Here is a 26,646-nt window from a genome sequence, read left to right as displayed (position 1 = left end):
TATGCTTAGTCGACATACCCCGCTCATCCGCTTCGACGACATTGGCATCATGCCCAACTTGGCAGCAACACAATAGTCCCTGCTGTGCCGACGCAAAGGGAATATGTCCCAACAGCTTGCGTATTTTGTATCGACGTAGTACATGGTTAGTGCTTCACATTCGCCGTGGAAAATATATACATTGTTTCATGGCATGAAGATGCACGTTATCTCCTTTTATATATGGTTAACGAATGATTTCCGGAAGCACAATTGTAGGAAGAGTTAGTAACAGTAATTGGTGGAAACTAGCTACGACCATGCCCATCGCGGCAAAACAAGGAACTGCTATCGGGCCTCAATCCAGAAATCACGCGCGGGAATAGACTAGCTGATCTGATCTGACTACCAGGATGCATCTGATCGGATGGCTGTGGACTGGTCTGATAGAAAGCGAGGCATCAGTAGTCTGATGCCTAGTGCTCCCCTAATATAAAGGGGGGGAAACCCTTTTTCTTAAATTTTCAGCAGGGTCAAATACAAGTCTGTTCCTAAATTCAATGTTCACTGCAACAGTTAAGAAAAGGAGAACCTCTGCATTCATGATTCACGTATATATGACTGCTTAAGTTCAAGAATTTCTGGTGTATAATTGAATTTGAAGTTGCACTAATGCATTATCTCTTTTTTTGTGCTTATCGCCCTGTAGAAGAAAGGAAAATCCTTACATTTTGTATGTAGCCATATTAATTTATTTATTTAGATAAAAAACGATTGCCCGACTTTAGATTAATAAAGCCACCAAGCCATATTTATTTTCCTTGACTCTGAAAATCAATGCCGCCTTCTTACTGCTACCCCTGTGCAGTGTCCTTGTTATACTGATCTATCCATCCATGTATGATCTCAACTTCCTGTCTCCTTTGTTCTACAACCCAGTCTGGATCATCCTTGGTTGCAGATCTCAAGTCCAAATGATGGGCCCCTGAACATCACCACAAGTAGCCACTCGTAAGTTCAGAATACTTTGACCTTACATATTTTCTACAACTTCAAGTTTACCTTTCTCCGTGACAAGAGCAATGATGCTGGATGATATGTTCTTGAGTACCCTGGTAGCAGTTCGGAAGGAAGACTATTACTATTGTTTACTATGGTAAAATTGCTACCTAAATGGTTGAAACTATCAACATGAATAGATCAGATGGTGAGAAATCTTTTACTCCTACCCGCCTCCACTCCATGGGTCTCGCATCCCGTTGGAGAAGATGATGTTGCTCCCAAACCTCTTGAGAACCTTGTCAATTTTCTGTAGTGGGTTGTGCAATGCAGTACTAGGTGAGCACATGCCACCCAAAGAAATGCTGCTGCTGACGGTCGTATGTAAACATGAAAATCTGAATAAAAACTTACATGGCCACCATATTCAGAAGTGATCCAGTGCATCCTCGGACGAACTCCGTAGCCCGCGAGGCAGTTCTCGGACATCTTCTCGTAACTGAAGCTGGATGGTCGGAACATGCTCTCGTTCGACACCGTCATTGGCATGACCATCTCTGTGCAGGCCTGCACAAGAGTTTGTTTCGTAAGACACATATATGATCTTCTCAGTCTTCATGTGTTATCAGTAGTTCAGTACACCACATACACATGTATGTGAGTCAGGCTTGTACCTGCCAGCCCCATCCTTTGAAGCCATGAGGGTCATCGCCACCCTCCACCTGGAAGCATTTCTGGTTGCCTGTGTAATTGTAGTACACGCTCGCCGCAGCGAAAGCCTTGTCGATGACGTCAGCTCCCGCAGGAAAAGAATCAATGATCTTGCACATCTGCAGAAATGTCAGGAGAATTACATGCAACGCAGAGGAGTAAAAAGAACAGGTCCTCTTTTTGCATGACTCAGTTTGGTAACTCTGAAACTCATGTTACTCTCATTCATTTGATGTAATGCAGGCGAGAATAATAGTTGTAAATTAGGTTACAAGTGGCTAACCTCCTTGACTGGGTAAGCAGGCAGATTCATCAAGAAATTTGCTGGGGTTGGATAGTCCATCATGGCTGTGTGGATGAACGCTGTCTGTAGCCAGCTGCTCAGCGGATAAATGAACTGCACGGTCCTAAGATTCAAGGATAAAGCAACGCCATGAACCGTGTCATTGTTGTCAATTCGCTCAAAGTATGAAATCCTTCATTAGTTCACACTCCAGTTAGCTTGGCAAGATTAGATTTACATGTCCATCGATTTATCATTGAACTTAATGTACCTTCTTTGGGGCTGCAAGTTCTTTTTTTCATGTATTTCCTGCTACAAGGTTTGACTATTTGTTTACTTTGCTTACACTTTACGGATAGAAAAGAATACTTGCAGTCTTAATCTCTTGTTTTTCTCCATATATCAAAGTTTTATACCATGCGGCCGGTGTCCTATACAGTTATGAGTAAAGGAGAGAAAAAAATCATTTTCTCCCTTCATGAAAAGATTGAGTAATTGTGTTAGGCAAAGCTTACTTGCAGGCCCTGAAGGTTTTGCTGAGCTCCAAGAGCCCTGTGTCATTGGATCCCCTGTTATCTAGCACATCCCAGACTGCCTTGATGACACTGAAGCAATTCAGGCTCTCGGACTGCAAAACTAGTTGGATGTGACGATCAGCTGATTAAACACCTAGGTTTTCATGGAAACTTCATCTTGGGAGAAGGACTAATCAAGCACCAGTCAGGCAAAGATGTCACTAGCAAGTTACTCATCATTCCATTTCCATGTTATATCCTGTCTCTACGTTATTAGCAACAGATGCGTCATCATCATCAGTAATGAACATTGAACAAAATGCATCAATTTGCGTATCTTTGGCCAAATGAGGACCTTACTCCCAACCGCCTATTGATAGTCCTTCGGTGCTATTTATTTAGTTCACGTGCAGTCATGGTTCGAAAAAATAGCCCCTTGATGCGGTTGAGCATCGCAATCAAGCTAGTCAACAACTGAATAGCCATGATGAACTCATAAGCAAGACCTCACCTAGAACTAGACATCTACATCATTGGCTGGAAGGTAACATTCGATCAAATAAATTTAAGCTGAATGCCCATGGAAAGTGCAAGGGCTAGCCGCCATCACCATTTACCAATTCATAATCCAAAACTGAAAACCATTATGATAGTATTGATAACACCAGAGGATGAGAGGAAGAGAGACATGCTACCGGACGACAAGTGACAACAAGTGCAATCAGTAGCAGTACTAATAATTTCCAGAGCTGACACCATCGATCAGTTTGCAGAAGATGTTCATGTCGACCTGCCGTGCGTTCTCAAGACTAATAATTAGGCCAACTTATTTCTTTTTCTTGTTACTATGGAGTGGTAATTAATTATACTAGATGACACCCCGCGCGTTGCCGCAGGAATTGGTTGCAATATATTTCCATGTGATTTTATTGTATCAATATGAGTATTTTAATTATAATATTGTATATCTTGATCGCATCATATGTGCACTCACTTACGAGTAGGGAATTCAGAAGAAGAAAAACCCCGCATAAATGTGGGGAAGAAAACTTGGTGCGAAGGACACATGCATGCAATTAATTTCTAGAACTTATTAGGATAATGAGGTAGCAATAGCATAGCTGCATGTTTTTTAAAATAGTTAGTGACAGCTAGTTATTTAGATATAGAAAATTACCTTGAAGTCCTGTGAGACGGTATCATGGAAGCTTGACCACAGGGTGATGTCGTCGAAGTGCAGGATGGGTGCAGAGGACGCCAGGGCTCCGATGGCGACATGGGGATACTTTAACCTGAACCATGAAGCCAACACTAGAACCAACAGCCAAAGCCACAGGCCATAAGACATCATTAGTTTATTTTGTAATACATTAGTGTATATTAGCTCATCTTGATCTCCACAAAACTACCAATCCCAGCACCCTGGCTCCATCGGTCACGTCTCGACCATTCTTCCTATCTAACCTAGCCATCAGGGCAGATTCGACATTGTTCCTGTCATGCCATCTCCTTGGAGTGGCGAGGTTAGGTTTCTCGCCTCACATTCTTTACAACGACATATGGTGTCAAGCGCTTCGGACCGATTCATGGGTTCAACGACAACGACTGCAGGTCCAGGATGCTGGTACTTAGGACACATGCACGAAGACTTCCCAACTGTCATCGACAAGGTCAGGCCGACACCGGTAGAGGAAGAGCGACAGCAGCGCGTGGACGGCTTGTTCTGCTGGCGGTAGTGGTCCAAGGACCTCAATGTCATTTTTACTATGTAGGGAGTGCTTTGTACTACTGGTGAAGTTTATAATATATAGGGACCCTTCTTCACAAAAAAATAAAGCTACCACAACTGCAACAACTCTCTTTTGTTTGAGAAACAACTTCACCACTTCTGTTTGGCTTACAGCAACCCCTAGCCACCACATTCCCAGCCTCCACACCACATTCCCAGCCTCCACACCCACTTTATATATAAAGCAACAACCAGAGATACACATCCGGATACAACAAGCCACCAACACACACACCACACTCAACCAAGGCAAGATACAAGGGTGCCGACGCACCGCCACACTACCCAATCAACCACCAAGCACTACAGATGAGCCAAAAAAACCACTTGTAGCCAACGAGGACCTCTCGAGAACTAGCCACCGAAAAGAAGTGAAGCAGGACACTGACGGAGGATGGACTCCAAGGCGGTGCCTTCAAGAAGGGCATGACATCGGATTGTCGCCACCGCCCGACCCCGAAGATCGAGTTTTCACCCAGAGCAACGTGAAGGAAAGGGAACACCACAACAGAGCCTTCATGAAGGAAACAACGCCCGCGGCCGCCGCCACCGTCGACCGGAAAAAACCAACATCCTACTCCATGAGACCATGCAAGATGGATTGCATGCGAATCTACGAAATGGTCTTGCCAATGTTGCTTCGAATTGCCCGTTTTGTCTTTGTTACTCCAATGACTTCTCCCACCGGTGTTGTCTACAACCTTCTCAATCATGAGTATAGGGATACGATCACACTGATCTCATATGGCTCTTCTGCAACCCCAACAAGATCAAGGTCTTCGGCTAGCTACTCTTTGTTGTGGATGTCTGGATACCAGAGGAAATCTATTCCACAAACATCTCCAGCGGTTGCTACCCTCAATGCACATTTGTAGGACGCCCACCACATCCTCATCAACTCTCTGAGCTCCATGCGGATTTGGAGTCACCTCGGCATCACCCCTAACATGTGGTGTAGGATCTTTGGTGCTCCCTTATGCTCACCTAGATAATGACATCTGGGCAGAAATCCTGTTGTCGCATTATAAACATGATCTCCTTGGTGTGTAGTTACCATTATAAACATCTTTTGGACTTCAAACATTTGATCTCAGCGGTTTAAGGAGCCGGTTGGTAATGTTGTCGCATTGTCTTGGTGAGACTACCTCTCTTCACGCATCATCCTGACCCTGTAATTCTTGCCCTGTATATATATATATATATATATATATATATATATATACATGTGGGATCTTCCCCCCTCCCCACCCCAACCCCGGTGATTCCTAAAAACAAAACGAGCCGAGAGGCGGCAAGCGCCCTCCTAAAAATAATAATAAACTTAAGGAGATTCAGACTAATGCATGAACGGATATAATATAAGGAAACACGTTAGTGATAGACTTACTGCCGCCATAAGAGCCGCCGAAGACGACGACGGGGGCATCAACAATGGACATGTTCTGCTTAAGGCTCGTGATGAGGATGGCAAAGTCGGCGAGCGCCTGTGTGGACGTCAGGTAGCCCAACATGTCAACTGACTTGTACGAGTCATTGCCGAACGGCTTTGACTCCCCGTAGAACCGATGCTGCACTCCGACACACAAATTTCAAACAAGTTGCAATTTGAACAAGTGAATATTGATAGTATTTAGTACCGTTAACGAAGCTTAAGTGCCAACTAGCGGAATGACCCATGCATTTGCGTGGGTAGATTTGTCGCCCGTTGTTAAATTTTGGTAATAGCATGTTTGTTTATTTCTTCTCAATCTGGTTCATTGACCTTGAGAAATTAGACACCAAAAATTAACACCACATTATGATGCTTCTTTATCTTGAAGAGGAGCTTTAAATAAGAAATAATCGAAACATAATATCGTTGGGCCTTTTTTCTTCCCTTTCTCATCGTTAGTGGTATTGCAGTTAGGTTCAATTAGGGATATGACATGCATCGACATGCTTCCACACATGCGTGCCTTACTCTAATTTCCTTTGTTGCATGCCTACTAATGTAATGTGTTCATATTTAACGATAATCGTGAAAACATTATCTGTATTTATCTTTCTAGCTACCAACTCTTGCATACCTTGTAGACATGAACATTACCTTGCCTTTCTAAGAGCAACTCTAGCAGACCCTGCATCCCGCCCCGATCCGCAAAATAACCGCTAAAGTGCGGGTCGGGGCGGGTAAACTGTGCTATGTTGTTTGAATTTGAACTTATGTGTGGGCATCTATGTCAAATTTGAGAATTAGGCGTTTTCTGTTTGCGGGTCGACGCGGCGGTGCCCGAGCAGACCGTAAAAAAGTATATTCCGCGAATATCCTTTTATACGGGTCTGTTTGGGGAGTCTGCATCTGCGGCCGTCCAAGCCAGCCCGCAAAGGCCGTTTTCCACAAATCTGCTAGAGTTGATCTAATTGTATCCATGGTATATGAGTCATAACTTAGCTTTTGCTGATTGTGCCAACGTTGGTTGCACCAAATTCTACTATTTAACACGACTATCTCTCTCTCTCTCTCTCTCTCTCTCTCTCTCTCTCTCTCTCTCTCTCTCTCTTTCTCTCTCTCTCTCTCATCGACCATGTCGTGTAAGTATGTCTCATGTTTCTATGATGACCAAAATAACTTATTGCATAGTCCCTCCGTAACAAATGCAAGGCACACATTTTTTTTAATTTTAAACTATATAATCAATATTTCATTTGTAGTTAAGATAAAAATAATCAAATGATAAGTGAAGAAAAGAGATATATATTACAAATCCAATCATATTAGTTTGATTTCTATAACATAATCCGCATGTTATTATCTTATATGTTATCAAAGCCTGAATTGGGCTAGTTAATGTCCTACTCCCTTCGTTCCTAAATATAAGTCCCTTCAGAGATTTCAATATGAACTACATAAGAAGTAAAATGAGCAAATCTACACTCTAAATATGTCTATATACATCCGTATGTAGCGGAAATTCACTTTGATTCATAGGTGTATTGCACCCATTGTCTAAATACACATTTTAAAAAAGTTCAAAAAATTCGAGAGAAAATCCCGCATGTACATCCGGACATTACATGTTCACGCACAAAGTTTCGATGAAAAAGGACATTTTTTGTGGCTTGTGTAAAAAAGACAATTTTCGGTGCTTCATTACAACTATTCATGAGACATTTTTTTATCCTTTTATACATGCCACAAAAATTTTATATATATTTGCGAAATTTTGTGTGCGAACATAGAATGTCCGGATGTACACGCGAAATTATTGTTCAGAATATATTAACATTTTGAAATGTGTTTTTATATATATTTACTCTTTATATAGAATTATTTACATCTATGAACTATGTGGAGTACGGATGGAAAATATTTAGTTGATACATTTGCTATTGATTTTTCTTTTGCAGGAATTTTTGCTCTTGATCCAACTAACAGAAAATAATTGTATGTGTCTCAATCGATCTAGTCATATTCTTGTACGGTGAAATCCATCAAGTGTTGTGGCAATGAAATTCCAGTCAACCTAGCTAGCACACGTGAAATAAAGCAACTTGGTTAATTGCCTGAGTGCTGACATCGGCAGTGATGCCATCAGGATTGCTCTCTTTGTTTCAATCGAACTGCACCCGACCCGGAGCGCCGATCCATCACGAGTGGCTGTGATGCACATATATTATTATTATTATTATATTATTTTTTATTTTGATCATTAAAATTAGATTCTAATGTATAATCAAGGTAACAGATTATTCAGTCTATATAGATGCATTCGTTAGTCCGTTTAGGCATTCACCTTTTAATAATTATATTATTAATATGCTTAATTACAAATAAAATGGTGTGCAGCACAACAACCAAAATTTGGACTAAGGCGTGGCAACCGATGATATGATGATTAGCTGAAAGTATCAGCCATGGCGGAGGATGTGGCAAAGAAGAGTACCTCGATGAAGACGATGAGAGCCCCGAACTCTGGCGCGATGTCGAACATGAAGCCGGTGGTGGTGGCCAACCACTCGATGTCAGCCTCGCCGCCCATGTACACGAACAGCGGCCCGGTGGGTTTCCGCCAGAAGGTGTCGTTGAGGAGGTACTTCTGGGAGAAGACGCGAGAGGAGTTGGGCGTGAAGGTGAAGTGGTCCAGCTCCTGGGGGAAGTAGTGCGCCGTGAACGGCTTCACCGCCTCCGTGGCGAGCCTGCCGCTCGAGCTTGCAGCCCGCCGCCGCAGGGTAGAGATTCCTGCGGGGAAAGAGGGAGGCTGATGGATGGGGCGCTTGGAGGGGCTCGCTGCTGCTGCTGGTGCGGGCGTGAATGCCACGAGGAGGAGAAGCAGCTGCAGCGCCAGGATGGCGGCGAGGAGGGAGGAGGCCGCCATTTCTGCCCGTCACTCCCTGCAGCTCGCCGGAGTCACTGCCCATGTGGTGTGGGATTTAAGAAGGCGCGGGTGTGCGAGAACGTACACACTCCCAGCCACCGCAGCCAGCCTACATGCAGCCCTGCACACGTACAACCAAAAGTGTATAATTTTCAAACCAGGTCCAAGAGATTGAGACAAAACGGTTTGAGAAAACAAGAACATGCTGAATGATGCCTATTAACATTGAAGAAACCTGTCACGGGGTAACACGACAAAACCGCAGCACTTGGAACAGACCGTAGGCGTCGAACACCCAAACGGGCACTCGAGGCAACAGTAACGGCAGTCAAAATATCACCACACTGGCTCAGCTAAACCCAGCAACTCAATCATTCAGAGCAGTCAAAAAATTGCTTATGGCTACAGACAGCAAACATGCACCATACTCGTTCTCTGTCGCATGTAAGAACAAACTGCTGCAGCTGGCAATTTGCTGGGAGAAAACAATGCTGGTATGACAACCATTTAAAAACAAGCCAGCAAGTCTACCTTGGTATAACAGAGTGCAACCACTCTAGAACCCAACTTAGGAGACGCAAAAATATGTTCCACAGGCAGCTATATCTACAAGATCACAGCTAGAGCCAATAAGATCAACATGAAACTTGGTTGGGAGACCCTTCCTCTTTTGGCACCAAACCAAATGGATGAGGTCACTGATGAACCAGGCGAGAATATGGTAGGCATCTCTTGAGAGCAGCAAAATGATCAGAAACAAATAAAGAACAAGTAGACGTAGGAGAGAAGAAAAAGATCAAATGAGCAAACAACATATCCTGCGTGCATTCTAGCTGAAATCTAAAGCGCCAAAATTACTGTCAAGCATAACCAAATAGTGCCTCAAAATTAGGAGGAACCAGAAATCTTGTGCAATAGCAATATAATAAAAAAAATTGCATTAAACAGAGCACATTGTTTGGCATACAGAACCCATAATAATTTGTGGTCACCAATAGCTTGCAAAATTATGTGGCAAGCGAGGATATTGGGCTATGTAATCCTCCTGATGCCTACTAGTAGAAAGGAAACTCTACTTTAGAATCAAGATGAAATTGCACACATCATCGCAGTTGAAAGGAAGAAACTGCTCAAATACAAACTATTAGTACAAGGGCTTCTCAGGCTTGCTCAGCAAGACCACATTCATGAAGAGTCAAAATGGTAGACCGGTATACAAACTCTCATGGGAAATTCAATAGAACTAAAAAACTCTGTAAAACAAATTTGTTTGATATAGAAATTTTTTACTGAACATCATCATCTTGTTAACCAACACCCAACACATACATGGCGAGAGAACAACATATTATACATAAGCCAATCAAGGGCTCACATATCAAAATTACTGACCAGGCACACAAGCTTTGATTCACAGCATTTAATGTGCATATGCACTCTCAATTGTATCCAAAAGGTATGCGACAAGCATGTTGCCCTGATTATCTGATTGACCATACGAATTACAGCACCACCAACACTGGCTTATGACTTGAACTTGCTTCTGTGGAGAAGGGCTGGCTCTCAGGCATGCTTATTAAAATAGTACATGATAGAGCATTATAAGACCACAGCAGTTTTGGAGTATTTTGCTGTGCGTGTGTGCAACCACAAAATATAGTGTGCTGGGGGCCACAGGAATCCATTTAAGTTGAAAACTGAATGTGTAGCATCAAAGTACAAATTTTTCTTGGCTGATACTTGATGTACTATAGTGCAGACAGATGCAAGAACGGAAAAAAAAAGGGCAAGAACAACTTACGCAATAAAGGTATGAGAGGGAAGAAATATGTACACAGGACAGCTATAAACACAGTTGCATAAATAAGCGACACCTTCCAAACACAGATAAAAAAAGAGAAACAGTGTAGCACATTATGCCGAAAGAGCACTAGAATTGCATTTGAGGGGGGCTCAGATTCGCCTTTGCTCGATCATGTAACCTACCCCCATCATCTCTTATCACCAGATCAACCCGTTTATAGTGTGGAGCTGCCCTGGTTATCACTCGTCAAGATGACCTTCCAAGGACAGAGCCACCAAAAATATAGCAAATCTGCTAGAGTTGCTCTTAGTACTCCCTCCGTTCCATAATTCTTGTCATGGTTGAAACGGCTCCAAGAGACGAAGGAGGATCCAGCTGAATATGCACAGCTTACTCGATTGCTCGAGAGCATGCTTATATCAGCATTGGTCAATCATCATTGCCCCAAATCAGAATCCTATTTCAAAAAACATAGCAGACAAAATACCTTCCTGGACCATGTTTTGTCAACTAAAAAACTTCTGGTGGTGACCAAATGGTAGCAAATTTTGATTATTCAAATAGTTACTATGTCTAATGGACAAAGGTCTCTGTTATAAGCATGCCAGGAAGAGTGCAAAGCAAAGCGATGCAAAACTATATGTAAAAAGAAGGCAGCAACAACACAGAATTACCCGAAAGGCTTGCTTAGCAAGGAAAAGGAAGTTAAGAAGCTAACAAAACAAACATCCTTCGAATGACCAAAGAATAAAGAATATGCTATCTACTGAGAGCAGCAAAATGATCATGGATTACAAGACTGAAGAAGCAACCGAGAAGAAGCTATCTCCTGAAAGCAACAAAATCCAAAACAATAAAGAACAAGTACAACTAAAAGAAGAGCAAAATCAAATGACCAAACAATAAAGAACAACCACTGCCTGCATTTTAACTTAAATGCAAACCACCAAAACGAATGTCAAGCAAAACCAAATAGTGCCTACAAACAATATACTTTGCATTAAACAGAGAGCATTGTTTAGCATACAGCACCCATAATTATTCGTGGTCACCAATAGCTTGCAAAATTATGTAACAAGGGAGGATATTGGGCTATGCAATCCTCCTGATGCCTAGTGACCTCCATCTAACTTCAAGTAGAAAGGAAAGATGTACTTTAGAATCAAGATGAAAATGCACACATTATCGCAGTTGAAAGGAAATACACAAACTATTACAAAGGCTTCTCAGGCTTGCTCAGCAGTACCACATTCATGAAGAGACACAATGGTAGACCGGTATACAAACTATTATGGGAAATCCAATAGAACTAAAAAAAATCTGTACAAAGAATTCGTTTGATATTAAAGAATTTCACTTAACATTAGCATTTTGTTAACCAACACTGAACACATACATGGCAAAAGAACATTATATTATACATAGCCAATGGAGGCCTCACATATTAAAATTACTGGCCAAGCACACAACCTTTTATTCACAGCATCTAATGTGCATCTGCACTCTCAGTTGCATCCAAACATATGATGAGCATGTTGCACTGATTATCTGATTGACCATATGAATTACAGCATCACCAAGCTTATGACTTGAACATGCTTCTGTGGAGAAGGGTGGTGATATAGAAGCTTGCCCCAAGGCATGCTTTTAAAATACATGATAGAGCATCATTAGACCACATCAGATTTGGAGTATTTTGCCATGCATGTGTGCAACCACAAAGTATAGTGTGCTGGGGGGCCATGACAATCCATTTAAGCTGTACAGTGGGAACAAAATTAACTGAATATGTAGCATCAAAGACCAAATTTTATTTTGGCTGATACTTGACGTATAGTGCAGAATAGATGTAAGAACGAAACAAAAAAGAGCAAGAACATCTTCACAATAAAGGTACGAGGGAAGAAATATATACACAGGACAGCTATAAAAATAAGCGACACCTTCAAATACAGATAAAAAAAGAGAAAGAACGTAGCATATTATGCTGAAGGAGCACTAGAATTGCATTTGAGGGGGCTCAGATTCGCCTTTGCTCGATCATATAACCTACCCCCCCCCCCCCCCCCCCTCATCTCTTATAACCAGATCAGCCCGTTTATACTGTGGAGCTGCCCTGGTTATCACTCATCAAAATGACCTTCCAAGGACAGCCACAAAAAAATATATACTCCCTCCGTCCCATAATTCTTGTCGTGGTTGAAACGGCTCCAAGAGACAAGGGAGGATTCAACTTATACCACAGCTTACTCGATTGCTCGAGCATGCTTATATCAGCAATGGTCAATCATCACTGCCCCGAATCAGAATTCTATTTCAAAAAACATAGCAGACAAAATGCCTTCCTGGACCATGTTTTGTCAAGACAAACATCTGGTGGTAACCAAATGGTAGCGAATTTTGATAATTCAAATAGTTGCTATGACTAAATGGACAAAGTCATCACTGTTATAAGCTTGCCAGGAAGAGTGCATGACAAAGCAATGTAAAAGACCAAAACTATATCTACAAAGAGGGCAACAAAACTGAATAACCCCGAAGGTTTACTTAGCAAGGAAACAAGTTAAGAAGCTAACAAAACACACATCCTTCGAAGTTCACCGACATTTAGTCTGGTGCATGATCCAAAAAATGCAGTGGTGATAGACAGAATTGGGGAAAGCTTCTGAACAAAGTAAAGAAAACAAAAGGGAATGTCCGCTCAATGGCCCAGATTAGCCCAGCAACTAAATCACAGCAGTTGAAAAATTGCTTATGGATACAGACAGTAACATGTGACGTGCCGCCTCGGTCACTCTTTACATGAACAGTCCAGCATTCTCTCCAAAAAAATCCAGTTGCATTATTATTTGAAGCATTGTAAGAACAAATAGCTGCAACTGGTAACTTGCGGAAAAATAGAAGTCTCCCTAATATAACAAAGTGAAACTTACTCTTAACCAGATTAAATTAAGGAGCAACAGCGAACGATAAAAGATCAAGCATAACTTATGCAATGAAGGTATAAGAGAAGAAATCTTTACACAAGACAAATATAAACATTGGAGCTTATATTGCATAGTGGGCTCAGATTCGCCTTTGCTCGATCATATAACCTACCCACATCATCTGCTATCACCAGATCAACCAGTTTATACTGTGGAGCTGCCCTGGTTATCACTCAAGAAGAATGACCGTCCAAGGACAGAGCAATCAGTATCACAGGATCAAAGGATTCTAGAGACAAGAGGGAGGATCCAACTTGATACCCACAGGTGCCTCGATTGCTCAAAGGCACACTATTTCAGCCATGGTCAATCATCATCGCCCTAGCAAGAATGGCCTAGGCCCGGCCGGCTGTCCGCAGACATTTGCGGACGGAACCTTGGGGGTCTGCGGTGGAGATGCCCTAACAATGCAATCCTGCATTTTTTTTTCTTCAGTGTGTTCTTAAAATCCTGCAAACCAAGGAGGTGCTAAATACAAATACAGAATGGCAACATAGCACATTGTGCTTGAGACCAGAACTGCATTTGAATGGGCTCACCGGCTCAGATTCGCCTTTGCTCGATCATATGACCCTTTCCCTAGTGTCTCCATCACCGGATCAATTTGTTCTTACAATGGTGAAACTGCCCTGGTTATCACTCATCAGAAATGACCATCCAAGGACAGAGCCACTAAAATAAGCACATGATCAAAACGGCTCAAAGAAACAAGGGGGGATCCAACTTAATACCCGCAAGTGCCTCAATTGCTCGAGAGTGTGCTTATATCAGCCATAATCAATCATCATAGCCCCGCACCAGCTAAGAGCAACTCGAGCGGACTCGCCAAAATGGAAATTCCATTCAGCATGGCACAGTTCAGCAACCACAAACTGGTTAATCATAAAGCCATGCATCATTCACAAACAAAAGGTGCGACAGCCTTAGGGCCTCTTTGATCCAAAGGAAGTTCATATGAACTTTGCAATAGCTTGCACCACCAACAACAGCAGCAGCAACAAGTTGGGGGCCTCTTTGATTCAAAGGAATTCTTTAGGACAATCACATATTCCTGCCATTCTTTTCTAGAATCCTGTGAACCAAAGAGGACCAAGCTGATTGTGACAGCAAGGGAGATGATGATGATGATTGTGAGGAGATTTTAGAGATTTCAACAAGGACTACATACAGGATGATGATGATCTGCATTTTAGAATGTAGATTCACCCATTTTGCTCCATATGTAGTCTGTATTGTAATCTCTAAAAAGACTTATATTTAGGAACGGAGGGAGTATACGATGTTTTGGATATACCAATATCCAGACTCCAGGGTATTTGCAAAGATTCTGACAATGCCACTGCTCCATTCCTCGCATCGCTGGGTCCGTCCCTAACCCCTAAGGGTTCCCAGCACCCAACTGACCAACTGGTCGGAGGAGGCGGCCCCCGTGGAGGTGGGATCTGGAACCAGCGACCGATCAAACCCTCGGTCTGTAGGAAGATGATGATTCTGACGAGCTTCCAATATTTGTTTGTAAAGCTCCGCCACTGACAGTGGTGATGGTGATGACCCCGGGCGTACAAAACCAAAATTTCCGTCGATCACCACCTGGTCACCAGAGTATTTGCAAAGACTCTGCAGCACCACCGCTCAGTTCCTCGCATCGCTGGGTCCATCCCTACCCCCTAAGGGTTCCCAGCGCCCAACGGACCAACTGGTCGGAGGAGGCGGCTCCCGTGGAGGTGGAATCTGGAACCAGCGACCGAACAAACCCTCGGTCTGTACCAAGATGATGATGCTGACGAGCTTCCAATATTTGTTGGTAATAAAGCTCCGCCACTGACGGTGGTGAACCCGGCGTGCAAAACCAAAATTCCACAACCAAAACATCCGTGGATCACCACCTGGTCACCGGGGTATTTGCAAAGATTCTGCACTGCCACCGCTCGGTTCGTAGCATAGCTGGGTCCGTCCCTACCCCCTAAGGTTTCCCGGCGCCCAACGGACCAACTGCTCGGAGGAGGCGGCCCCCGTAGAGGTGAGATCTGGAACCAGCGACCGACCAAACCGAGCACTGCACTTACACACACACACACACACGCTCGCACGGCGAGCGGGCGAGAGGGAGGGAGGTGGTGAGGGGTGGAGGTACCAGATCGAAACATGGAGGAAACGAAGCGGAGACGGCGGCTCAGATCTACAGCTTGGCGTCGCCGGAACCCACGGCCGGAAGCCGCGACGGTCCCCCGCCATGCGGTCCCCAGAGGCCCCGCCACAGCAGCCGGCGCCAACGACGCCGCGGCGGCTGCCCGAGCACGGGCCTCCAAGCCGGCGGCATCGCGGCGCGGCGCGGACGGGAGGGCTGGCCCCGCGAGGCGGAGGGGTCCGACGCTGCCGCCGCTCGGGAGCGCGGGTCTGCCCCAAGGGCCGGGCCTCCTCATCGCCGCCGTTTTGTTCGGTTGGCCGCGGTCTCAGGCGGTGCGGTCATCGGCAGCGGCGAGCGGGACGGGCGGAGCGGCGGGGTGAGCGGCCGCCTCCGCCGCCGGCGCACGCGGCGGCCTCACACTTAAACTAATGGTGAGTGAGCCCGTGAGTGTGCGGCGGCGAGGGTTTGTCGAGCGGGTTGGGACGCGGTACCCTGCCGTGCGTGCCTTGGGCAGATCCAACGGCCAGCGTCGATCCTCTATGTTGGGTTATGTGTTGCTCCGTTCTCTAACCAGACAGGCTCGGCCCAACTGACAATACCCACCTGTATGTGGTTCCGAATGCGGCCCATAAACAATAGTATGAGCCAAGGTGTGACTACTTGTGATCCTCAAAAAATAAAAGGTGTGACTACTTGTTACAAAAAAAAGTGTGACTATTCTGTCAAAAAAAAAGTGTGACTACTTCCTACCCCTCCTCGGCGGCAAACCCAATGCTTCCCCTTTCCTCCATCTGCCACTCACACAAGAAGGGCTTGTTTGGATGAGAGGGTCGACTTTCCAGGGTAGAAAAACCATGACAGGGATTTTTTTTTACGCATCGAAATCAACTTGGGTATCCCCTCCAGTCATTTTGCACTTTTGGCAAGTGGGCTTACTGGGATGCCCCTTCCATAGTTTGTGATTTCCTTGAACAGAAAACAAAACAGGGACTCGTCTTGACCACCGGTGTTGATTGGCCACGCAATCGACAGGGATGGTGCGAATTTTTCCTCTCCCCCGATCTGACCAAATGCACCCACGCATGCCGTGGGTGGGAGCTACCCAGGGACCACCCCCCTTTCCATGCGAACCAAACAAGCCTGGAAGGTGTAGAAGGAGCCCGATGATTTGCTTGTACGGTAGTTTGAAATACGTTAGTGCTTCCTTGGGGGTGGGGGTGGGGGGGCAACACGGCGGGCACGATGATTTGTGGAAAAAAAAAAAGACTGCTCTACAAAGCTTTCTTTCAGCATTGAATTTTGCCCCCTCTCTCTCTCCACTAGTAGAAAAAGGGCCTATTGTCCCGGTTCGTGAGGGTCTTCTGTCCCGGTTTGTGAACCGGGACTAAAAGGTCGTTACTAATGCCCTTGGCCTTTAGTTCCAGTTCTTACATGAACCGGGACAAAAGGTCCTCTACGTGGCCGATGCGGCCAGCCCAGGACGGGGGGCCTTTGGTCCCGGTTGGTGACACCAACCGGGACCAATAGGCATCCACGCGTCAGCATCTGGCTAGAGCTGAGGGTTTTTTTGAAAGGGGCTGATTTAGGGGTTTTGGGGGTTAATTTAGGTTGTTATTAGGTAGCTATTAGAGAGAAGTGTCCTCTCTTATATCTCCGTGCTTGGTTTACCAACGCTACGTACTGCTATGCCTAAACATGGCTTAGATTGAAGTGAAGGCAACATGTGGTGCATGTCGAAAGTAATACTAATCCTAACTTGATCAAGTTTGGATTGTACTACTTTCGACATGCACCACATGCATGTTGCCTTCACTTCAATCCAATCCATGTTCATTTCACCCGCTGATATATAATAACTCTTCATGCGCGCATCATGCATCATCATATATAATAACAAGTCATACTAATCATCATCATACAACTTCTACTCGTTATTAATAACAAGTCATACGATCATCATCCTCATAGTCATCGAACCAACCCTACTTAATTGTTCTTAGCACATGATCATCAGTATTAGGTAGGACCGAAATACCCTCTTTAAGGTAAAATAGCATAAAACAATATAGACCCTGACTCTCCATTATGGAGAATGGAGATCATCCTGTCTCCAATTCTTGCGCTTCGCTTCCTTTTGCTTCCAAGAACCTCCTTGCGACTGTCCATACATTTTTTCCATTCTTTGATTTGCATGTCTCCACTTCTTTTAGAAATCCGGTATGGACAGTTGAGATTCGTAGGATGACCTAGTTGTATGTTCAAAACATCAAGCCTACCATTCTGATACATCAAATGAGGCACACAATCCTCTGGGATTATCTGTTGAAAAACATAGTAATAACTTCATAGTTAGCAATGATGTACTAGTTTTAGAAGTATGCAAAATATGCACGGATGTCGTAATAGTAAGAAATCTTACCAGGGTATCTCCATAGTAGTTACCGTAGTTCAACAGGTGCACTAGTGGCACGTATTGACCATAATGTGGAGGAGTTTTACAATAGATATTGTAATTCTCAAGATCAGTACAAAATCCGACCAGATGAGTTTTCTCCTTATAAGTTAACTCAGAGCCATCGGTGTAGTAGGTTCTGTCTACCATGTTTCGCACATTGTTTGAACAATCAAAATAAGCTGTCAATGAAAATAAGCTGTCAACTATTTTGAAATGAACAATATAAATTAGCTAATAACTATGTTTGAGAAACTCACATAGCGGTAGAATTGGAGGCGTATCAACAAGGACCCAAATGTCCATATTGTCTTGCTCGATGTCAGGATCACCAAGATCCATGGTGACAAGCATACCCTCATCAAAACCATACATCTTGCAAAATGCTTCCCAATTTTTGCAACCAAAATGGGTTACGCTCTCAGAATTATACAGATTTATTTCAAAATCTATATCATGATGGGTCCTTAGGTGAATTTTCTTTGTTTCCATACTTTCATGGTCTTCAAAACCCATCCTCTCCAAGACGTAGCTGTTGGGGAACGTAGCAGAAATTCAAAATTTTCCTACGTGTCACCAAGATCAATCTAGGAGATGCTAGCAACGAGAGGGGAGGAGTGCATCTACATACCCTTGTAGATCGCGAGCGGAAGCGTTCAAGAGAACGGGGTTGATGGAGTCGTACTCGTCGTGATCCAAATCACCGATGATCCTAGCGCCGAACGGACAGCACCTCCGCGTTCAACACACGTACGGAGCGTGGACGTCTCCTCCTTCTTGATCCAGCAAGGGGGGAGGAGAAGTTGATGGAGATCCAGCAGCACGACGGCGTGGTGGTGGAAGTAGCGGGATCCCGGCAGGGCTTCGCCAAGCGCAAGCGGGGAGGAAGAGGTGTCACGGGAGGGAGGGAGGCGCCAGGGCTTGGGGTGCTGCTCCCATGCGCCTGTTGGGGAACGTAGTAATTTCAAAAAAATTCCTACGCACACGCAAGATCATGGTGATGCATAGCAACGAGAGGGGAGAGTGTTGTCCACGTACCCTCGTAGACCGACAACGGAAGCGTTATCACAACGCGTTTGATGTAGTCGTACGTCTTCACGATCCGACCGGTCAAGTACCGAACGCACGGCACCTCCGAGTTCTACACACGTTCAGCTCGATGACGTCCCTCGAACTCCGATCCAGCCGAGTGTTGAGGGAGAGTTTCGTCAGCACGACGGCGTGGTGACGATGATGATGTTCCACCGACGCAGGGCTTCGCCTAAGCTCCGCAACGGTATTATCGAGGTGTAATATGGTGGAGGGGGGCACCGCACACGGCTAAGAGATCTCAAGGATCAATTGTTGTGTCTATGGGGTGCCCCCTGCCCCCGTATATAAAGAATGGAGGAGGGGAGGCCGGCCAGCCCCTGGGGCGCGCCAGAAGGTTGGAGTCCTACTAGGACTCCCTAGTCCTAGTAGGATTCCTCCTCCCACATGGAATAGGAAAAGGGGAAGGGAAAAAGAGAAGGAAGGAAGGAGGCGCCCCCCTTCCCTAGTCCAATTCGGACCAGACCAAGGGGAGGGGCGCAGCCACCTTTTGAGGCCTTCCTCTCCTTTCCCGTATGGCCCATTAAGGCCCAATACGAATTCCCGTAACTCTCCGGTACTTCGAAAAATACCCGAATCACTCGGAACCTTTCCGAAGTCCGAATATAGTCGTCCAATATATCGATCTTTACGTCTCGACCATTTCGAGACTCCTCGTCATGTCCCCGATCTCATCCGGGACTCCGAACTCCTTCGGTACATCAACATACATAAACTCATAATAAAACTGTCATCGTAACTTTAAGCGTGCGGACCCTACGGGTTCGAGAACTATGTAGACATGACCGAGACACGTCTCCGGTCAATAACCAATAGCGGGACCTGGATGCCCATATTGGCTCCCACATATTCTACGAAGATCTTTATCGGTTAGACCGCATAACAACATACGTTGTTCCCTTTGTCACCGGTATGTTACTTGCCCGAGATTTGATCGTCGGTATCTCGATACCTAGTTCAATCTCGTTACCGGCAAGTCTCTTTACTCGTTCCGTAACACATCATCCCGCAACTAACTTATTAGTCACAATGCTTGCAAGGCTTATAGTGATGTGCATTACCGAGTGGGCCCAGAGATACCTCTCCGACAATCGGAGTGACAAATCCTAATCTCGAAATACGCCAACCCAACAAGTACCTTTGGAGACACCTGTAGAGCACCTTTATAATCACCCATTTACGTTGTGACGTTTGGTAGCACACAAAGTGTTCCTCCGGTAAACGGGAGTTGCATAATCTCATAGTTAGAGGAACATGTATAAGTCATGAAGAAAGCAATAGCAACATACTAAACGATCGAGTGCTAAGCTAACGGAATGGGTCAAGTCAATCACGTCATTCTCCTAATGCGGTGATCTCGTTAATCAAATGACAACTCATGTCTATGGCTAGGAAACATAACCATCTTTGATTAACGAGCTAGTCAAGTAGAGGCATACTAGTGACACTCTGTTTGTCTATGTATTCACACATGTATTATGTTTCCGGTTAATACAATTCTAGCATGAATAATAAGCATTTATCATGATATAAGGAAATAAATAATACTTTATTATTGCCTCTAGGGCATATTTCCTTCAGTCTCCCACTTGCACTAGAGTCAATAATCTAGTTCACATCGCCATGTGATTTAACATCAATAATTCACATCACCATGTGATTAACACCCATAGTTCACATCTCTATGTGACCAACACTCAAAGGGTTTACTAGAGTCAATAATCTAGTTCACATCGCTTATGTGTTTAACACCCAAAGAATACTAAGGTGTGATCATGTTTTGATTGTGAGATAATTTTAGTCAACGGGTCTGTCACATTCAGATCCGTAAGTATTGTGCAAATTTCTATGTCTACAATGCTCTGCACGGAGCTACTCTAGCTAATTGCTCCCACTTTCAATATGTATCTAGACCGAGACTTAGAGTCATCTAGATTTAGTGTCAAAACTTGCATCGACGTAACCTTTTACGACGAGCCTTTTGTCACTTCCATAATCGAGAAACATATCCTTATTCCAGTAAGGATAATTTTGACCGTTGTCCAGTGATCTACTCCTAGATCACTATTGTACTCCCTTGCCAAAATCAGTGTAGGGTATACAATAGATCTGGTACACAGCATGGCATACTTTATAGAACCTATGGCCAAGGCATAGGGAATGACTTTCATTCTCTTTCTATCTTCTGCCGTGGTCGGGCTTTGAGTCTTACTCAATTTCACACCTTGTAACACAGGCAAGAACTCTTTCTTTGACTGTTCTATTTTGAACTACTTCAAAATCTTTTTAATGTATGTACTCATTGAAAAAACTTATCAAGCGTCTTGATCTATCTCTATAGATCTTGATGCTCAATATGTAAGCAGCTTCACCGAGGTCTTTCTTTGAAAAACTCCTTTCAAACACTCCTTTATGCTTTGCAGAATAATTCTACATTATTTCCGATCAACAATATGTCATTCACATATACTTATCAGAAATGCTGTAGTGCTCCCACTCACTTTCTTGTAAATACAGGCTTCACCACAAGTCTGTATAAAACTATATCCTTTGATCAACTTATCAAAGTGTATATTCCAACTCCGAGATGCTTGCACCAGTCCATAGATGGATCGCTGGAGCTTGCATATTTTGTTAGCACCTTTAGGATTGACAAAACCTCCTGGTTGCATCATATACAACTCTTCTTTAATAAATCCATTAAGGAATGCAGTTTTGTTTATCCATTTGCCATATTTCATAAAATGCGGCAATTGCTAACATGATTTAGATAGACTGTGAGAAACTCTCATCGTAGTCAACATCTTGAACTTGTCGAAAACCTTTTTGCGACAATTCTAGCTTTGTAGATAGTGATACTACTATCAGCGTCCGTCTTCCTCTTGATGATCCATTTATTCTCAATTGCTTGCCGATCATCGGGCAAGTCAACCAAAGTCCACACTTTGTTCTCATACATGGATCTCATCTCAGATTTCATGGCCTCAAGCCATTTTGCGGAATCTGGGCTCACCATCGCTTCTTCATAGTTCGTAGGTTTGTCATGGTCTAGTAACATAACCTCCAGAACAGGATTACCGTACCACTCTGGTGCGGATCTTACTCTGGTTTACCTACGAGGTTTGGTAGTAACTTGATCTGAAGTTACATGATCATCATCATTAACTTACTCACTAATTGGTGTAGAAGTCACAGGAACAGATTTCTGTGATCCAATAAGGGAGCAGGTACAGTTACCTCATCAAGTTCTACTTTCCTCCCACTCACATTTTTCGAGAGAAACTCCTTCTCTAGAAAGGATCCATACTTAGCAACGAATGTCTTGCCTTCGGATCTGTGATAGAAGGTGTACCCAACTGTCTCCTTTGGGTATCCTATGAAGACACATTTCTCCGATTTGGGTTTGAGCTTATCAGGATGAAACTTTTTCACATAAGCATCGCAACCCCAAAATTTTAAGAAACGACAACTTTGGTTTCTTGCCAAACCACAGTTCATAAGGCGTCGTCTCAACGGATTTTGATGGTGCCCTATTTAACGTGAATGCAGCTGTCTCTAATGCATAACCCCCAAAACGATTAGTGGTAAATTGGTAAGAGACATCATAGATTGCACTATATCCAATAAAGTACGGTTATGACGTTCGGACACACCATTATGCTGTGGTGTTCCAGGTGGCATGAATTTGTGAAACTATTCCACATTGTTTTAACTGAAGGCCAAACTCGTAACTTAAATACTCTTCTCCACGATCAGATCGTAGAAACTTTATTTTCTTGTTACGATGATTTTCTGCTTCACTCTGAAATTATATGAACTTTTCAAATGTTTTAGACTCTTGTTTCATTAAGTAGATATACCCATATCTGCTCAAATCATCTGTGAAGGTCAGAAAATAATGATACCTGCTACGAGCCTCAATATTCATCGGACCACATACATTTGTATGTATGATTTCCAACAAATCTGTTGCTTTCTCCATAGTTCCGGAGAACGGCGTTTTAGTCATCTTGCCCATGAGGCACGGTTCGCAAGCATCAAGTGATTCATAATCAAGTGATTCCAAAATCATCAGTATGGAGTTTCTTCATGCGCTTTACACCAATATGACCTAAACGGCAGTGCCACAAATAAGTTGCACTATCATTATTAACTTTGCATCTTTTGGCTTCAATATTATGAATATGTGTATCACTACGATCGAGATCCAACAAACCATTTTCGTTGGTGTGTATGACCATAGAAGGTTTTATTCATGTAAACATAACAACAATTGTTCTCTAATTTAAATGAATAACCGTATTGCAATAAACATGATCAAATCATATTCATGCTCAACGCAAACACCAAATAACACTTATTTAGTTTCAACACTAATCCCGAAAGTACAGGGAGTGTGCGATGATGATCATATCAATCTTGGAACTACTTCCAACACACATCGTTACCTCGCCTTTTACTAGTCTCTGTTTATTCTGCAACTCCCGTTTTCGAGTTACTACTCTTTAGCAACTGAACCAGTATCAATTACCGAGGGGTTGCTATAAACACTAGTAAAGTACACATCAATAATCTGTATATCAAATATACCTTTGTTCACTTTTACTAGTCTCTGTTTATTCTGCAACTCCCGTTTCGAGTTACTACTCTTAGCAACTGAACCAGTATCAATTACCGAGGGGTTGCTATAAACACTAGTAAAGTACACATCAATAATCTGTATATCAAATATACCTTTGTTCACTTTGCCATCATTCTTATCCACCAAATAGTTGGGGTAGTTCCGCTTCTAGTGACCAGTCCCTTTGCAGTAGAAGCACTTAGTCTCAGGCTTAGGACCAGACTTAGGCTTCTTCACTTGAGCAGCAACTTGCTTGCCGTTCTTCTTGAAGTTCCCCTTCTTCCCTTTGCCCTTTTCTTGAAACTAGTGGTCTTGTCAACCATCAACACTTGATATTTTTCTTGATTTCTACCTTCGTCGATTTCAGCATCACGAAGAGCTCGGGAATTACTTTCGTCATCCCTTGCATACTATAGTTCATCACGACGTTCTACTAACTTGGTGATGGTGACTAGAGAATTCTGTCAATCACTATTTTATCTGGAAGATTAACTCCCACTTGATTCAAGCGATTGTAGTACCCAGACAATCTGAGCACATGCTCACTAGTTGAGCGATTCTCCTCCATCTTTTAGCTATAGAACTTGTTGGAGACTTCATATCTCTCAACTCGGGTATTTGCTTGAAATATTAACTTCAACTCCTGGAACATCTCATATGGTCCATGACGTTCAAAACGTCTTTGAAGTCCCGATTCTAAGCCGTTAAGCATGGTGCACTAAACTATCAAGTAGTCATCATATTGAGCTAGCCAAACGTTCATAACGTCTGCATCTACTCCTGCAATAGGTCTGTCACCTAGCAGTGCATCAAGGACATAATTTTTCTGTGCAGCAATGAGGATAATCCTCAGATCACGGATCCAATCCGCATCTTTGCTACTAACATCTTTCAACATAATTTTCTCTAGGAACATATAAAAAATAAAACAGGGAAGCAACAACGCGAGCTATTGATCTACAACATAATTTGCAAAATACTATCAGGACTAAGTTCATGATAAATTTAAGTTCAATTAATCATATTACTTAAGAACTCCCACTTAGATAGATATCCTTCTCATCATCTAAGTGATTACGTGATCCAAAGCAACTAAACCATGTCCGATTAACACGTGAGATGGAGTAGTTTCAATGGTGAACATCACTATGTTGATCATATCTACTATATGATTCACGCTCGACCTTTCGGTCTCTGTGTTCCGAGGCCATATCTGTATATGCTAGGCTCGTCAAGTTTAACCTGAGTATTCCGCGTGTGCAACTGTTTTGCACCCGTTGTATTTGAACGTAGAGCCTATCACACCCGATTAACACGTGGTGTCTCAACACGAAGAACTTTTGCAACGGTGCATACTCAGGGAGAACACTTTTATCTTGAAATTTTAGTGAGAGATCATCTTATAATGCTACCGTCAATCAAAGCAAGATAAGATGCATAAAGGATTAACATCACATGCAATCAATATAAGTGATATGATATGGCCATCATCATCTTGTGCTTGTGATCTCCATCCCCGAAGCACCGTGCTCGTGATCTCCATCTCCGAAGAACCGTCATGATTACCATCGTCACCGGCACGACACTTTGATCTCCATCGTAGTATCGTTGTCGTCTCGCCAACTTATTGCTTTTACGACTATCGCTACCGCTTAGTGATAAAGTAAAACTATTACATGGCGATTGCATCTCATACAATAAAGCGACAACCATATGGCTCCTGCCAGTTGCCGATAACTCGGTTACAAAACATGATCATCTCATACAACACATTATATCACATCATGTCTTGACCATATCACATCACAACATGCCCTGCAAAAACAAGTTAGACGTCCTCTACTTTGTTGTTGCAAGTTTTACGTGGCTGCTACGGGCTTAGCAAGAACCGTTCTTACCTACGCATCAAAACCACAACGATAGTTTGTCAAGTTGGTGCTGTTTTAACCTTCGCAAGGACCGGGCGTAGCCACAGTCGGTTCAACTAAAGTGAGAGAGACAGACACCCGCCAGTCACCTTTAAGCAACGAGTGCTTCGAACGGTGAAACCAGTCTCGCGTAAGCGTACGCGTAATGTCGGTCCGGGCCGCTTCATCTCACAATACCGCTGAACCAAAGTATGACATGCTGGTAAGCAGTATGACTTATATCGTCAACAACTCACTTGTGTTCTACTCGTGCATAGCATCAACGCATAAAAACAGGCTCGGATGCCACTGTTGGAGAACGTAGTAATTTTAAAAAATTTCCTACGCACACGCAAGATCATGGTGATGCATAGCAACGAGAGGGGAGAGTGTTGTCCACGTACCCTCGTAGACCGACAACGGAAGCGTTATGACAACGCGGTTGATGTAGTCGTACGTCTTCACGATCCGACCGATCAAGTACCGAACGCACGGCACCTCCGAGTTCTACACACGTTCAGCTCGATGACGTCCCTCGAACTCCGATCCAGCCGAGTGTTGAGGGAGAGTTTCGTCAGCACGACGGCATGGTGACGATGATGATGTTCCACCGACGCAGGGCTTCGCCTAAGCTCCGCAACGGTATTATCGAGGTGTAATATGGTGGAGGGGGCACCGCACACGGCTAAGAGATCTCAAGGATCAATTGTTGTGTCTATGGGGTGCCCCCTGCCCCCGTATATAAAGGATGGAGGAGGGGAGGCCGGCCAGCCCCTGGGGCGCGCCAGAAGGTTGGAGTCCTACTAGGACTCCCTAGTCCTAGTAGGATTCCTCCTCCCACATGGAATAGGAAAAGGGGAAGGGAAAAAGAGAAGGAAGGAAGGAGGCGCCCCCCTTCCCTAGTCCAATTCGGACCAGACCAAGGGGAGGGGCGCAGCCACCTTTTGAGGCCTTCCTCTCCTTTCCCGTATGGCCCATTAAGGCCCAATACGAATTCCCGTAACTCTCCGGTACTTCGAAAAATACC

The 26,646-nt window shown here is 43.8% G+C and overlaps 1 protein-coding gene across 2 annotated transcripts; it reads right to left on the bottom strand.

Moving 5' to 3' along the window:
- Nucleotides 1-555: 555 nt before the first annotated feature.
- LOC109748552 (uncharacterized) lies at nt 556-16,223 on the bottom strand. 2 transcript variants are annotated; one of them, XM_045231076.2, is made up of 11 exons: nt 15,557-16,223; nt 8,200-12,194; nt 5,664-5,844; nt 3,665-3,798; nt 2,488-2,600; nt 1,973-2,096; nt 1,653-1,808; nt 1,393-1,545; nt 1,209-1,288; nt 1,042-1,091; nt 556-964 (listed from the first exon to the last, which is right to left on the bottom strand). In XM_045231076.2, exons 2-11 carry the CDS (start codon nt 8,629-8,631, stop codon nt 834-836), a joined length of 1,554 nt encoding a protein of 517 aa, XP_045087011.1. In that variant the 5' UTR covers nt 8,632-12,194; nt 15,557-16,223; the 3' UTR covers nt 556-833. The 2 variants fall into 2 exon arrangements, with proteins under 2 accessions (XP_045087011.1, XP_020163172.1); XM_020307583.4 differs by lacking the exon at nt 15,557-16,223 and having other exon boundaries at nt 8,200-15,550.
- Between the last annotated feature and the right edge of the window lie 10,423 nt (nt 16,224-26,646).

The sequence above is a fragment of the Aegilops tauschii genome, chromosome 7 (genome assembly GCF_002575655.3).
Source record: "Aegilops tauschii subsp. strangulata cultivar AL8/78 chromosome 7, Aet v6.0, whole genome shotgun sequence".
Taxonomy (NCBI): domain Eukaryota; kingdom Viridiplantae; phylum Streptophyta; class Magnoliopsida; order Poales; family Poaceae; genus Aegilops; species Aegilops tauschii.
The sequence above is the reverse complement of the archived record's forward strand: the minus strand, read 5'-3'. Positions and strand labels throughout refer to the sequence as shown.

Coding starts and splice junctions, on each gene's coding strand:
- LOC109748552 (XM_045231076.2), bottom strand. CDS start 8,631: ATGGCGGCCTCCTCCCTCCTCGCCGCCATCCTGGCGCTGCAGCTGCTT. Junction 2,097..2,487: donor AAAACCTTCAGGGCCTGCAA/GTAAGCTTTGCC, acceptor CTTGAATCTTAG/GACCGTGCAGTTCATTTATC. Junction 965..1,041: donor TGCTCTTGTCACGGAGAAAG/GTAAACTTGAAG, acceptor GGTGATGTTCAG/GGGCCCATCATTTGGACTTG.